The 13419-nt window shown below is 36.2% G+C and overlaps 1 protein-coding gene across 5 annotated transcripts in view; it reads right to left on the reverse strand.

Moving 5' to 3' along the window:
- The window catches only part of VAV3 (vav guanine nucleotide exchange factor 3), a 192485-nt gene that overhangs the window by 21522 nt on the left and 157544 nt on the right, over window positions 1–13419 (reverse strand). For all 5 annotated transcript variants that reach the window (XM_035537549.2, XM_035537548.2, XM_035537552.2 and 2 more), the window contains exons 20-21: window positions 11771–11907; window positions 3508–3573 (exon numbers count right to left, since the gene is read on the reverse strand). In XM_035537549.2, coding sequence (XP_035393442.1) covers window positions 3508–3573; window positions 11771–11907 — 203 coding nt within the window. The remainder of the gene's footprint in view (window positions 1–3507; window positions 3574–11770; window positions 11908–13419) is intronic.

Raw genomic sequence — 13419 nt, forward strand, 5'->3', positions numbered from 1 at the left:
TTTTTAAAATGAAGCAAACTACAATCAGTTTGTAAAATGGATGTTATATGTATATATATATGTATATATATGTATATATCTTATATATATAAGATATATACAGATACATATATCTCATATGTATATAAGAATTTCTAGATAATTTTAATACATGCAAAAAAGCACAATATAGCAGTCCTCACAAAACTCAGCATTTTATCTTTACCATCTCTCCACTGTTGTCTGATACGTCAGCATTATCCTTCTCCTCCAAAATAATTTGTGAGAAACTTGCAAGGTGCTAAAAAATTGATTTTAGTGGAAGCTTAGCACACATTTTGCAGCCTTATAACCTACTGTCATATATTTTAAAATAAGTAGTTGTGCTTTTTTTCCTCAGTAAAACCAAAGAATGTTCTATTATTTTCTGGAACCTAATAAGGCAAAAATTACAGTATCATTCTTCTTACAATTTTTAATGATATACAGACTGTATTCATCAGAGACTTCCAAACACAGATTAACTCAGAAAGACAGTATTATACAGGCCCACTAATATGAAATACTTGAAATTTAAATTAATTATAACTCCCACTAGCTTGTATGCTAAATAACATGCAGCTATATACAGATGACCTCAGGTATCAACCAAGTGTTTTCTATGAGGTCACTAGACCTGACCTTGAAGTGAAAAAAAAAAAACACTACATACCGCTGCATGTTTAAGCACCCTATTCTGCAGTTACAGCAGCAACAGTCCAAAGGTAGTAAGCAAACTAAGATATAACCACTTACTCGAATGCCTCTCCATCCAAGATGTTTATGATAAAATTGTCAATTACACAGGACAGTCCCAAATGTACATTTTCTTTAAATAACAAGACAAGTACTAATATGGAACAGATTTAAGTTCTTTGCAATAAAAAAAGCATGGCCACATGCTCAAGTTTGCACAGCAGTACATCTATCCAGGTGTTAAAACAGTTACTACATTAGTCTAGTTCTTGGGAGAAAAGAGGAACAACAGACAAAAATACGTTACTCCCTAACAGCATAGGCAAAGGGCCCTCGAACAGCAGTACTGTAGTGCTGGTGGTATGCAAACCCCTCGGACGTGTAAGGGCCTAACACAGCTAGGTACTACCACTGCCAGCAGCAACGGCACTAGATATTGCCACAACTACTGACAGGGTTACTAAAGCATTTCTGCCTCTAATGGTGAGACTTCGGTAAAAAAATAGCAGCTTATGAACATCCTGAGAAAGAATTTCCATGAGAAATATTTTAGTCAAGCAATCAAATGGGGTATTTCAAAGCCAAGGGAGCATTTACAGACTCTTTACATGTTGCAAGATATCTCAAATAATAAATTTCATCTACAAAAAAATTGCACCATGAATGATTTCCATTATCCCCCATAAGATTAATTAACATATATTATCAACAGCAGCAGGAAAAAATAGTTTAAAAACAAACACCCTTCAGGTGTCAAGCATCCCTGCTATGTTGGAAAGAACATACAAGTTTGAAGATGGTTTTAAGGCCATGCTTCAGAGCAGTTAAACCATAGATGATTAGTCCTTTTCATTTATTTTCAATAGACCAAGATATACAACAACCATTGTTCACTGTCAGGAAATAGAGTAAAATCAAATGTTATTCCTGAAGCTCTTGGCTCACATTGTGCTATATATACAATACCTCAATAGAAATGAGGAAACTGTAGGAAAGCTAGGAAGGACCAGACATTACTCTTTTAGTGTAGAAAATATCTGATGATATATACTACTTACGGCAAACAGGAAGAAATTGTTTATAGGTACATCTGTGAAAAGTCTGGAATATAGATATTACGGAGCTCAGCAGTTTTTCATTCAATATTCATTCCTAAAGTCTTTTGAGATATGTATTTTATGCTGTTTCTGGGCATTTTTATATCAGCTGATTGTAAAGACTGTTAGACTTAATAATAATAGTAAAAGTTATAGCATGTTAAAAAACCTGATCGATGTTTCAGTTTCTTTAACTGTGTCATTTGTCATAATAACATGTTTATATTTCATCCTTCCAGGTTAACAGTGGTGAAGCATCAATTTTTCTTTTTGGTCTGATCACGACATCAGTTGGTAACGTTTCATGAATAATATTTATTCACTCTGTAAAATTGTATTATTTTCAATACTCCTTTTAATAGTTTATTTCTAAACCGCAGCAAGTTTTATCACTGGAACGCAACCTTCACAACACCCCCAACAGCATTTTTCATAAGTCTGGATATCCCGCTTCCTCTGCTTTAAAGTATAGTGGTGGTTCCTGAAATGTTGCCACAGTTGCTGTCAGCAATACTACAGTATGACTGACTGTGTGGCTTCAGGAACCTAAAGCCAATCCACAGCACGTATTGCCTGTGTCCAGCAGCACTGGTGGTGACACCAGGGCACAAGAAATCCACAACTTTTATAATAACCAAGGTATCTGGAGAAGGAAGCTAAGCTCATATAACATTTTCATCATCATTACAGACCTGTTCTGTCACTCAATTTAGTATACCTTGTGCTTACAGAAATTCTGTGCATCCTTCAAACAAAACTCTCAAAATATACAGTAAAGATGTCTCAAGATATAACATTGTGCTTATTCTTTAGGATCACATGTATTTGTTTGAGAAACTATGGGATAATGTAAGCGTTAAAGGCATATCAAAATGTAGCCACTAACAGCTGGTTCCATCTACTTATAGACGATTAAGTGGCATCTTGATTGCTGTAATGAAAGTAATTCCATTAATAAGTCAAACTGTTGTGAATCAAGTTAAAAAAGCTGTCAAAGCAAAGTGGGGAATATAATTCGTCGCTGTTATGTGTTTACATGAACTATCTCAACAAAGGGACAAACAGTGATCTGATGCACATCATCACAGAGGACAGAATGAAGGACCAAGCACGCAGCCTTTTAATGCAGTCATCACATCCATACACAAAAATCATGAGCATTCATCGTTATTTTTTTTTTATCTTGCATTTCTCTTGATTAAGAAAATCATTGAGTTAAATAAAGGCAGGTAAGAATGTACAGAGATGAGATTTATCAAGTACTGTCAATTCAGTTTTATTTCAGTTTCACGCATTTTTAAACTCACTACTCACAGTGTAATCTCTCTCTCTAACCCAAAGTGACTGGGCAATAGATTAGAACCATAGCATTCTCACCATGCTGTGCGGGAAGGAAGAAAGTATACTTGCACATAAAATGTGTTTGTTCTATATTCCGGGAACTCTTTAGACAATTCAATTTATTAATATTCCCAAAAGTTAAACCTACCTCTGAAACATGTTTTCTTAACATGTGCAACTTAAATCCAGTAAATTAAAGTATTACAATGCTATATTTTAAGCAATACTGAACACCACAAAAACACAAAGGAACTAGAAATAATAGGATTTTGGTAAGGTAAGATTAATAAAGTGCTAGTATGAACTAGGAAAATTTCCTATAAATTGACAAACTGAAATGAACAACTGTACTTACACATGGGCTAGGCTTTACCGCATCACTTGGGAAGAAGCCAAGCTCTCCTGTTGTTAGATTTCTGCCCTAGAAAAAAAAAAAAATCCCATTTTTGAGACATTATGGCGATTAATAATAAATAATACACGCACAGCAGCTTAGCACCATAAGAGTTTACCAAAGAGAGCCCTTAGAATAAAAATGCTACTCTAATAAAGAGTTACTCAATGGTATTTTTAAAAAATATACAATTACGTAGTAATTATAGATGACATAGATGAGAGTTCTGGGAGATAAAGCACAAGGTGTACTCCGAGCCTGAGTTGTAATTCCCAGTCCTGTTGATGTCTGCAGTGTCTGAAGTCTTCATTAAAGGTGATTCCAATTACCTCCTTTCAAGTCACTTCCACCTGAGTTGGCATCACTCTAGTAAGAGCTGCCTCGCTACAACATCACAGAACCCCCAAACACCACCACCATGCAGTAACGGTTGCAGCACCCAAGAAATCATGCCAACTCCAATAGGAGCTTATAGCTAATAATAAATCAGCCAATTCAGATACCAAATTCTACAGTTAAGATTTTCCCTAAATTGTGCGAATCACTGGAAATTGTGTGGGCACAAGAACACCAACAGAAGTCAAGATTTACTGTCTTATGCCATAGTCACAACAACATTGTCGATGTGGGCACACAGCTGGCAGACGAGCTGCAGCAGTGTATTCACCAAGGCCTAAACTGAGCCCTTGGGGTACCAGTTGGGTTCCATCAAAGTTGCAGGACCACCAAGTTCCTCTGGGCTTCTCAGTGCCAAATGTGACCTGATCATTACAGAGCCATGCCTAAGCAGCAACAAATTCATCACCAAGCCTTCCTGAAGAACTCTTTCTCAGCCAGTCAGAACAGGAAAAAAAAGAAAAAAAAGAAAAAAAAAAAGAAAACCACACCTTTCTAGTGCTAGTAAACATTCAGCTGTGACCATGCCAACCAGATCACTCAGAGCAGCATAAAACACATGGCTAAAATTTCCAAACAGGTGTCTAAAATGAAGGCATCAAAAGGTGCATTTTGGCAAGTAAATGTTGTCATTTAACAGATTTTAGAGAGCACATAAATGCTTAAGCTCCATTAAGTTTAATATGCTGACATAACATACTATCAGCACTTGGCAATAAGAGCAAGAGCAAGTATTTTGTTAGCAATGTAATCTTGAAAGCAACATTTATTATTTTGACTACATACCTGCAACACAAAGTTTAAGGGGAAAAATGCTTCAGAAACACTTTCCTTCTGTCTGCCTGAATTTGCATCCTTATACTGTATTTACCCCCCAGTGCGAATACCTCTGAATTACAGGTTTGACTTACATACCTCCAACAGTCTCCCATCTTAACAATCCCTATTTACCATACTAATCTCATCTGAACAGTGATATCACAGTCAATACAGACAGCCACTAGAAAAAATATATTAATGAGAAAAGGCATTCTAAGCAGCACAATTAAACAATAAGTTTGTATGTGTCCACAAACCACTGTTATGTATGTGAAACATTTATATAAGGTAAAAGAAGCTGAAATAGATGATACATCATGCAATGTATGTCCACATCTAGAGAACAGCCAAAAGATCAAAATCTGATGAGCTCAGGGTCAGAGATCTCTGGTACCTTCTGACAGCGCAAGAAGGGACATCTTTTCAAATGTTCAATAGTGTTTGAAACACCATGGACATTATCAAAGTGCCACATCCTTCAAATCAGAAATACAGTCTGGATACTTGCAGGATTATCTTTCTCCTCCAGAATTTTTCTTGTCCACCCACAAGTCTAGAATGAAAGCTCGTTTTAGCTTGCAGGTGCTTAAATGCTTCAATCTGCACCACACTATAACAAGAATATAGCTGTTTCATGCCCTCAAGTTGAAGGTGGGGGGGAACAGAAAAGCCACATTGCAGCCACTAAATGAACTGCAGCATGTACAGAAAGACCCAACCACGAGGCAGTAAGATGCAGAGCCAGCATTATACTACCTGGTTTAGATGCTGTTATGAGCACACAGTGCCATGAATCACAGCTTAAAAATCCAGCAGAGCTGCAAAAATCATGAGATTAGCTGTGCTCTACACACTAAATCATTATCATCACAATGCAGATGTTACAATGTAGACACACTCAGAATAAAGGAACTGAACTGTAATCCATAGGCTGGATAACATTTTAACACGTATGCACACTTTCATTACTTATTCTGCAGGTAGCAAATCAACCACACTTGCAGCAGAAAATGAATCATGTGAAGATTCATTTGACACACCTAACATTCATTGAAATGAAAAGTGGCAAGAAACTGTCATCAGTGGACAAACTAACATAAAAGGTACCGATTAAGAAATACTCCCACTTGTCAGAAGATGCTGTGGGACATTTTGAGTCAAAATGTGTGTCATTTTGTTGGGCAAGAAGAGGCTACAAGTGTAGCATGCATTCTATGGACGTATACCAAACCCAAAGTGAAAGCAGTAGTCGTCACGTGGACAGACTCTCTGATCATACAAAACATCACTACCATCACTGGGACACCAATTCCCCAAGTACTACGACTGGTACTAAACTTTGCCTTTACATTTTGAACAATACCACGAATGTAATAAACACTGAGAGAACCCCCAAGAAAGCCTTTGCCTTCTGAGGAAAAGCTTTACATTGGATAACTTCAGATGTCTTTGCTAGTTAAACAAAACCAACCCCTAAAACAGAACAGGTTTTGATTTATCACAGATTGCTCAAGGAAAGTGCTCACTAGAAAATGTTCTGTAGATAATGAACTGATATAAGTCATTTGATAATGCTCTTCGGATAGTAGGTTAATTTATTTACCTTCAGAAATCCTAGCTAAACTCATCAAGGCTTGGTGTCGATCATACAAGAAACTGACTTGTCAGATGATGGTTTTAAAATTTAAAATCTATCCATCAACTGGTCATGATTAACAGCAAAATTATCATGCCACCATGCTTCACTTCTACTAATCATTTCTTTCTATTTTACATTTCCTGCTTGCTAATTGCTTACTGTTTGATGAGTAAGCATTTCATTTCCTTTGAACACTCCCTGTAAAGCCTTAGGGTCATCATAAAAGCAAAAGCACCTGACTGGACAGAACTGTTTTTAACATATATATCCACTATTACATTGTATTTATGTTTTAATATGTATGTGCATGTGGGTACATGTATTCGTACATATTAATATATATAAGGGCCAATGAAGCCCTTCAGTCCATTTCTTTCAATGACACTCTCAGCAAGACTAGAGGCTTACTCGCTACTCTTGTACCTGTGTTAATGGAAGAGGCATTCCCAAGTCAAATGACACTTCTGCTATTTCCAGACTCCTCCCTGCTATTTAGCTATGCAATGCGCAGCAACTTCAGTGGGCTTGCACAGAGCTAGCATTCCAGGATACCTAAAAAATTATTAATTATTGTGTCCTTCACCCTTTTTTTTTGTTTACTGCAAAGTATCTGGTGAAGAAAGACACGAGTTGGATGGAAAAATCACAAACTGAAAGAAAAAAGCCCAGTTTTCACTTTTAGAGAGCACTTTTACAGTGCTGCCTCCCCAGTATTTCAGAAGACATTAGGTAACTCTAAGTTCAATACCAGTTTATTTGTATGTATCATAAATATCATGGCTACAGGTAAGCATGTTGTAAGAACCACAATGAATGAATGCTGCCTGTATTCAGCAGAATATCAGAACATATTTACTGTCAACTCTACTTCACGCTGAAAGACTAAAATTAGGAAAATCCAGTACAGTACACCTGCCTATATCCTAAAAGTTGCATGACAGGAGAGAAACAAGCCTCTCTCACAGAAGTCCTTGCTGCTGCAGTACTCATGCATGACTTACACATGCATGAACTTATCCCACAGCCAGAGAGGGAAATGCTATGCAGGACAGATTACATGATATACATGCAACAGACAGAAAAATAAGTTCAGTAAGAAATACAGACTACCATTAATATGAGAAAGCGACTTTTCTAAGAGACCCTTCAAGATAAGAGTTTTAAATTGCCTAACAAACAAGGGGCATTGTAACATACACTGAAAATCTTAACCCAATATACAGCTATGATACCTCAATGTGAAATTATTAAGATCATCTCCTATTAATGACCTGCTACAGCCTACAAAGCTGCACAGTAAAATCACCCACTTTTCCAATATAGTCTAGCAATACACAGAATCTATAAAGGGAACTCAAAAATTATTGGTATTTTAAATGAAAGTAATTAAAAATCTCTCCCTTTATAAACATTTTCAACCAGCATCAGCATTACATGGAAAACACCAAACCAGGACAAAAGCAGTTTTCAGACCTAATTCAGGCTAGCTCTCTATTGAATTCCTTTCATCTAAATTCAAGGCAAAGCAGCATAATTCTAGAGGATGCTTAAGAACATCCATCCAAATTCTGCTCATTTATGAGAAATTCCTTGAAAAGACAAAAATTGCAAATAAAGGAAAAACTAGACACACAGCACATCTACTCCGGTGCTCAGGGAAAACTTAGGAACTATTTAACAGGGAAGTTCTCTGATGTATAAATTATGGCCCTTATGTTCTATCATCGTTTCATCTGAGCAAAGAAGTGCTTCAAGCTCTTCCTCTTTCCCTCCTACTTAGCTCCCACCTCAGACTGAGGAAGCTGAAGTCTATATTCTCTCTCAACTTCCAGTCCTTACTTCCCTTGTTTTTTTGGTGTTTGTTTGGGTTTTTTTGGCCCCTCCCCCCCCCCCCCCCCAAAAAAATATACAGAAATGCAATGTTTTAACATGTATGAGTAGGAACCATATTCCAGATCTGCTCTTTTCCCAGCAAAACCAAGTTTTCTTCTGCATGCTCTCTGGGCAGAGTAGCTCCTGTTAGCTAGCTCTAAGCTGCTCCCTCTCAAAGCATACTCTTTCAGGATCAGAAAGCTTACCTCCTTCCATCTGCTACACATTGAGCCTTTAAAATACTTTATCAAAGCCAACACCCATCGTGTTTTGGGGTACATCAACTGACTATCTGGAAAGTCTTAAAATGAATATTTTCAGTTTAGCTTGAGGTTAACTACTTTGAACAGAGACATCAGATTCATATTTCCCTCTCTTAGCAGCAATCACACAGTAACTCCTAGTTTTCTGCAAAATTCTTCCCAAATGAGAATTATGCTCCATATTTGTACGGAAAAGATAAAGAGCTCATGCTAGTTCCTCTCCACATTCTGACTTTTTTCACACAGTAGCGTGTAACAACATCATTTTCCACTGTCCCAGTGGGTTGTCATTACATTGCAACATAGAAAAATTAATTCGCTCTCAAACACAATTTCCAGTTTTATATCATAAGTATATTTACAATATACTTAATGTCTTTTGGATATTTACAGCAGGACTACTACCTACTGAAGCATTAGGAAGGACATCTGTATTAGCAATTACTTGATATGGGTTTAATTTGCATTAAAGAAAAGCTGGTTTTGAGAATGGAAAGAATCAGCCCAGGAATTACCTGTACTCTTTCAGCATATTTGAGAAAGACGATTGCCTGAGGATGGTGGGTAATTGCAGTGGAAACCTGCAAAGCTAGAATTACATTATATCTTATGGCAGGCATCATGGCACCCCTGAAAGCCTGCCCTCAGGTTAAGCAGGTACCAGTTTACTCAGAGCAAACTCTGGAGAGGAGAGAAATGCTCACGTCCACAATAAAAACACTACTTCAAAAGGTACACTATTACAGCTGAAACAACTAGTAGTGCTCTGGTTAAGGGTCTGAAATTTCCATTTAAAATGTCAAAATTTCTCTCCACCCACCCACTCTCAATCTCTCCCACCCCCCCCCCCCCCTTTTTTTTTTTAATTTCATTCTGTAAGTGAGGATAAACAAGCAACACCTAGGCAAAGAGCATGGCTCTTCCAGTTCTGCACCTTGACAGGAAAGAAAAGCAGTCATGCAAAATGGGATACAAGAAGATCAGCACAGGACCATCCTTTTTCTACACAAGTGTTTACTGAGAACAGTAAGATTACTTGTGATAGTATCAATCCCCTTGCACCTTTCTCTTCAAAGAAAGCTTAGGTTTTGAATGATACTAGTGGGGAGGCAGAAAGCAAATGCACAGCATACAGAAATACATATCTCAACCATCTTATTGTCTCTGTGATGGTCAGATGGTCTCTGGGAAGACCATCACAGAAAAAAAATCCTGCTTCTGTTTTCCAGGCTGTGTAACAGGTAGATTCATGTCTGTGTACAGCCTTGACTGACTGCAGAATTACCACAGTAACTGCTGTACAATCATTCATGCAAACATTAACTTCACAGAATTTTGATATGTGTCAAAACACATTTGATAGTATTGCTTTCCAGCTGTAGTTTAAAGTAAGTATTGCTTAATAACTTGGGGTGTTTGATATACTGTAAAGAATGAAAAAATTAAACCACAAATACTTCTCTATTACAATAATTTGAATTTCTAAAATGAGCAATGGTGCACTTAAAAATCCATTCTTATGTTACTGTTTTGCAGGTCAGCTACAAGTTATTCTAAAACGCCTCGAATAAAATTTAGATTTTCATAAAAATGTTTTGAAGTTTTCTTAATATGCATTTTAAAATATAGATGTTGTCACAAGTCTTATGAAAATCTTTATTGAGCAGTCTGTGACAAGACCACTTGTTAAGGAAAAGATTTCCTGAGTGATTCTACTGAACATGAGAATTTTCACTAAGATTCAAAACTGTTACTGCAGCTTCTGAGGAAAAAGCCTCGCCCACTTTCCAGTTTCTGCTAGCTGAACACAATTTGATTCTAGCTAAATCACTTAACACGATAGGTACAAATAACATTGACGATAATTCCAGTAGATTGAGTTGATGGATGGATGGATATGGACATAACAATAGAATTAGTCCCACAAGGTCACAATAATTCTAGCTTGTACGAAGTGTATTAGTCTGATAATTATACTGTCTACTTGGTCACTTGATCCCAAATCAAGAACATAAGCTTAAGTACTTCTCTGAATCAGAATTTAAGAACAAAGCCCTAAATATAAATCTATATAGGCAAAAATCTGACTACCAACGTTTGACAAAATTTATTTTTCACAATGTGAAATATCATCGGTCTGCAATATAGCAATTTATTTTTCTTTTACAATTATTTACATATTATTTAATAGATAACGCAATTCTATTGGTTATGACCTCCCCACATTAAAAGTTGTTCAGGATCACCCAGAAGTATAGGAACAGAGTTCACTGATTCTGTCCTGAATAGTTTGGAGAAGATCATCCTCACTGAAGCCAGCGAAAAACAATTATGTCTTAATTCATGTTACAGACCAAGCTGTTATGACTATATTTATTAATTTAATATAGCCATAAAGAAAAAATAAAATAAAAAAAAATCAAACAGCTACAACAATTGAAGACAGCTGATGCTTCCCTGTTATTGTTCTATTAATACCCTGAATGTTCTTCTATTTTGCTCTATTTTCAATTCAATAATCTATAATCCAATAATATCAGTAGTATGCAGGATTCTAGTATGAAAAAAAAAACAAGAAAACAAGACGTTTTCATACATCTATCTTTAAAGTACATAAACTTTCCAGCATTTTTAATTCTTCTTCATAGTGCTCAACTAAAAAGAAATTTCATTAACAGTAGTGATATGTATTATGTGATACTGAATTTCTATCAAGGTAACTAATGTTGCCGTCAATAGATTATACTTGTCCTCTGTACATAAAAACTACCCTCAAATGACTTGAGAGGTAATCAAGATGCTAAGGTGTGGTTCTGTTTTGCAGAGCAATTTCTCTCCCCTATAAATCTAATACCTGTAACTGAGTTTTGCCAATACAGATTCCAGTTCTGCCATGCCGGAGAAGCAATGAGTGAAAATACATAGGACTTTGCCATTTATATGTCAAACACTCTCCTTAACTCCTATAATTTCAATGGAAGGATTGCTACCTATGTCCTGTTCTTGCAGATTTACTCAATACGACTTTTACTCTAAGGCTGCAACATTCAAGCCTTACACAATGTAGGTACTGTTGGTACTTCAAAAGTAAGAACAGTTGTATTAGATATTTATTTTGGTTAAAACAAATCAGATTTTCCTTGTTCAAAAAAAAAAAAAAAAGGAAGTTAAAAAAGCAAAATATCAACACATTTGTTATCTGGGATTAATGGCTATTTGGTAAACCATACAGTACCTGCCAAAATAAGCTATGTGCATCGCCTGTAATAAGTTCAATAGTGTCCCCAATCTGGATATGCAACGGTGGACCATCTTGTGGCGCCGGTTGGGGTATTCCATTGTAGTTTCGAATTACTTGCATTTTTGGTAAACCTGAACCAAAAACAAACAAACAAAAACCAAATTAAAAAATCAAATATATTTTAGTTAGCAACAATTTATGAAGTATAAAGACCATAAAAGCATCCAAAAGACACTGTTTAATAGGTACCTGACTATGGCACAAAGGCAGACTATTTCTTTCACCTGGTTATTACCTCATAAAAGTTTATCATCACATACAGCCTAATTTTTATTTTTTTTTTTTAACTATTTTTAAATAAAAAGGGCAGGAAAAAAATAATTTGTCCTTCCTTCTTCTTAGGGCAAAGTTTGTTTCATTTCCATGAAGACTCTTCCTAGAAGAGCCTCCTCCTTCATTCCTTTCCCTCCTCTTCCTTCTATAAGTGCAGAGATCCCTGGATCTGTGTATTGTTCAAATCTCAATGTTATTTTTGTAATTCTAAGCAAAAAATTGTGATGAACAGGTATTAAAAATACCAATATGGACAATCTCATAGCTTTTAGATCAATATTACTGAAGAGCCTACTGCTGTTGTGAACATGTTCAAGAGAATAAGGCTGACATTCCTTCATTTTTTGACAATATTTTGGGTTACATGTAGTGAAGCTTAGATCAATTTAATGTTTCATTTTCAAGACAAGAACTCTGGTTGCACACTACTACTTCTAAATGAATACCGGCTGCATTTAGACAGCTGAACCACATTTATTTCTTTATTTAAAGGGAGCAATCCACCCCTACAGAAACAAAATATTTCACTCAAAGATTATTCTCGCTACCTCTACAAAGAACTAAGTCATTGTTTCTGACTACAGTTCAAGAGCCCTCCCCAGTAGATATGAAATAATGGGGAGGGAGATTTCAGCACGAAGAGAAAATTGTGGGTACTCTAACTCCATGTTCTTATAACTATAATTGCACTTTAAAAAAAATACTTAAAGCATTATGGACAGTTAGTCTATTGCACTAAAACAGTGTCCTGCGATACTATAAGAATACTTGAAATCAAGTGAAAAAGTGCCAGCTCCATAAGAAACATAATGAAGACTTAAAAGATGTTATGATAGCATTTTTTTCAGTCTTTATACTGCCAAGGAAAGCATCATTTCAATAGAACAGGTCTACTGTTGATCACTCTCCCTCTACCTTTAAATTATACTTTGTGTAATAATTTCCCTGGTTTTAGCTCCACATGGAATTTTCAAGATTACTATAATTAAGTGGGCATATCCATTTATAATTTTAACCTCAAACTTTTTCGTTTAAGTAAGATTTTGTAAGAATGTATACTAATAGTACGAATAAGAGTGAAGGCACACAAAGTCAAGGTCACTGGGCAGCCATGTTTAAACAGCTTCTTACTGGAAAGTAATAGAATCAGGGTCACCTGGGTTTGACTTTCGAGATCACGTCCAACCACCAACCTGACCTACCAAGTCCCATCACTAAACCATGTCTCTTAGTGCCACACCCACACATCTCTAAAATATCTCCACAGACGGTGACTCCCTCACTTCTCTGGGCATCCCATTCCAGCTCAT

This window comes from Cygnus atratus, chromosome 8 (assembly GCF_013377495.2).
Source record: "Cygnus atratus isolate AKBS03 ecotype Queensland, Australia chromosome 8, CAtr_DNAZoo_HiC_assembly, whole genome shotgun sequence".
NCBI lineage: Eukaryota > Metazoa > Chordata > Aves > Anseriformes > Anatidae > Cygnus > Cygnus atratus.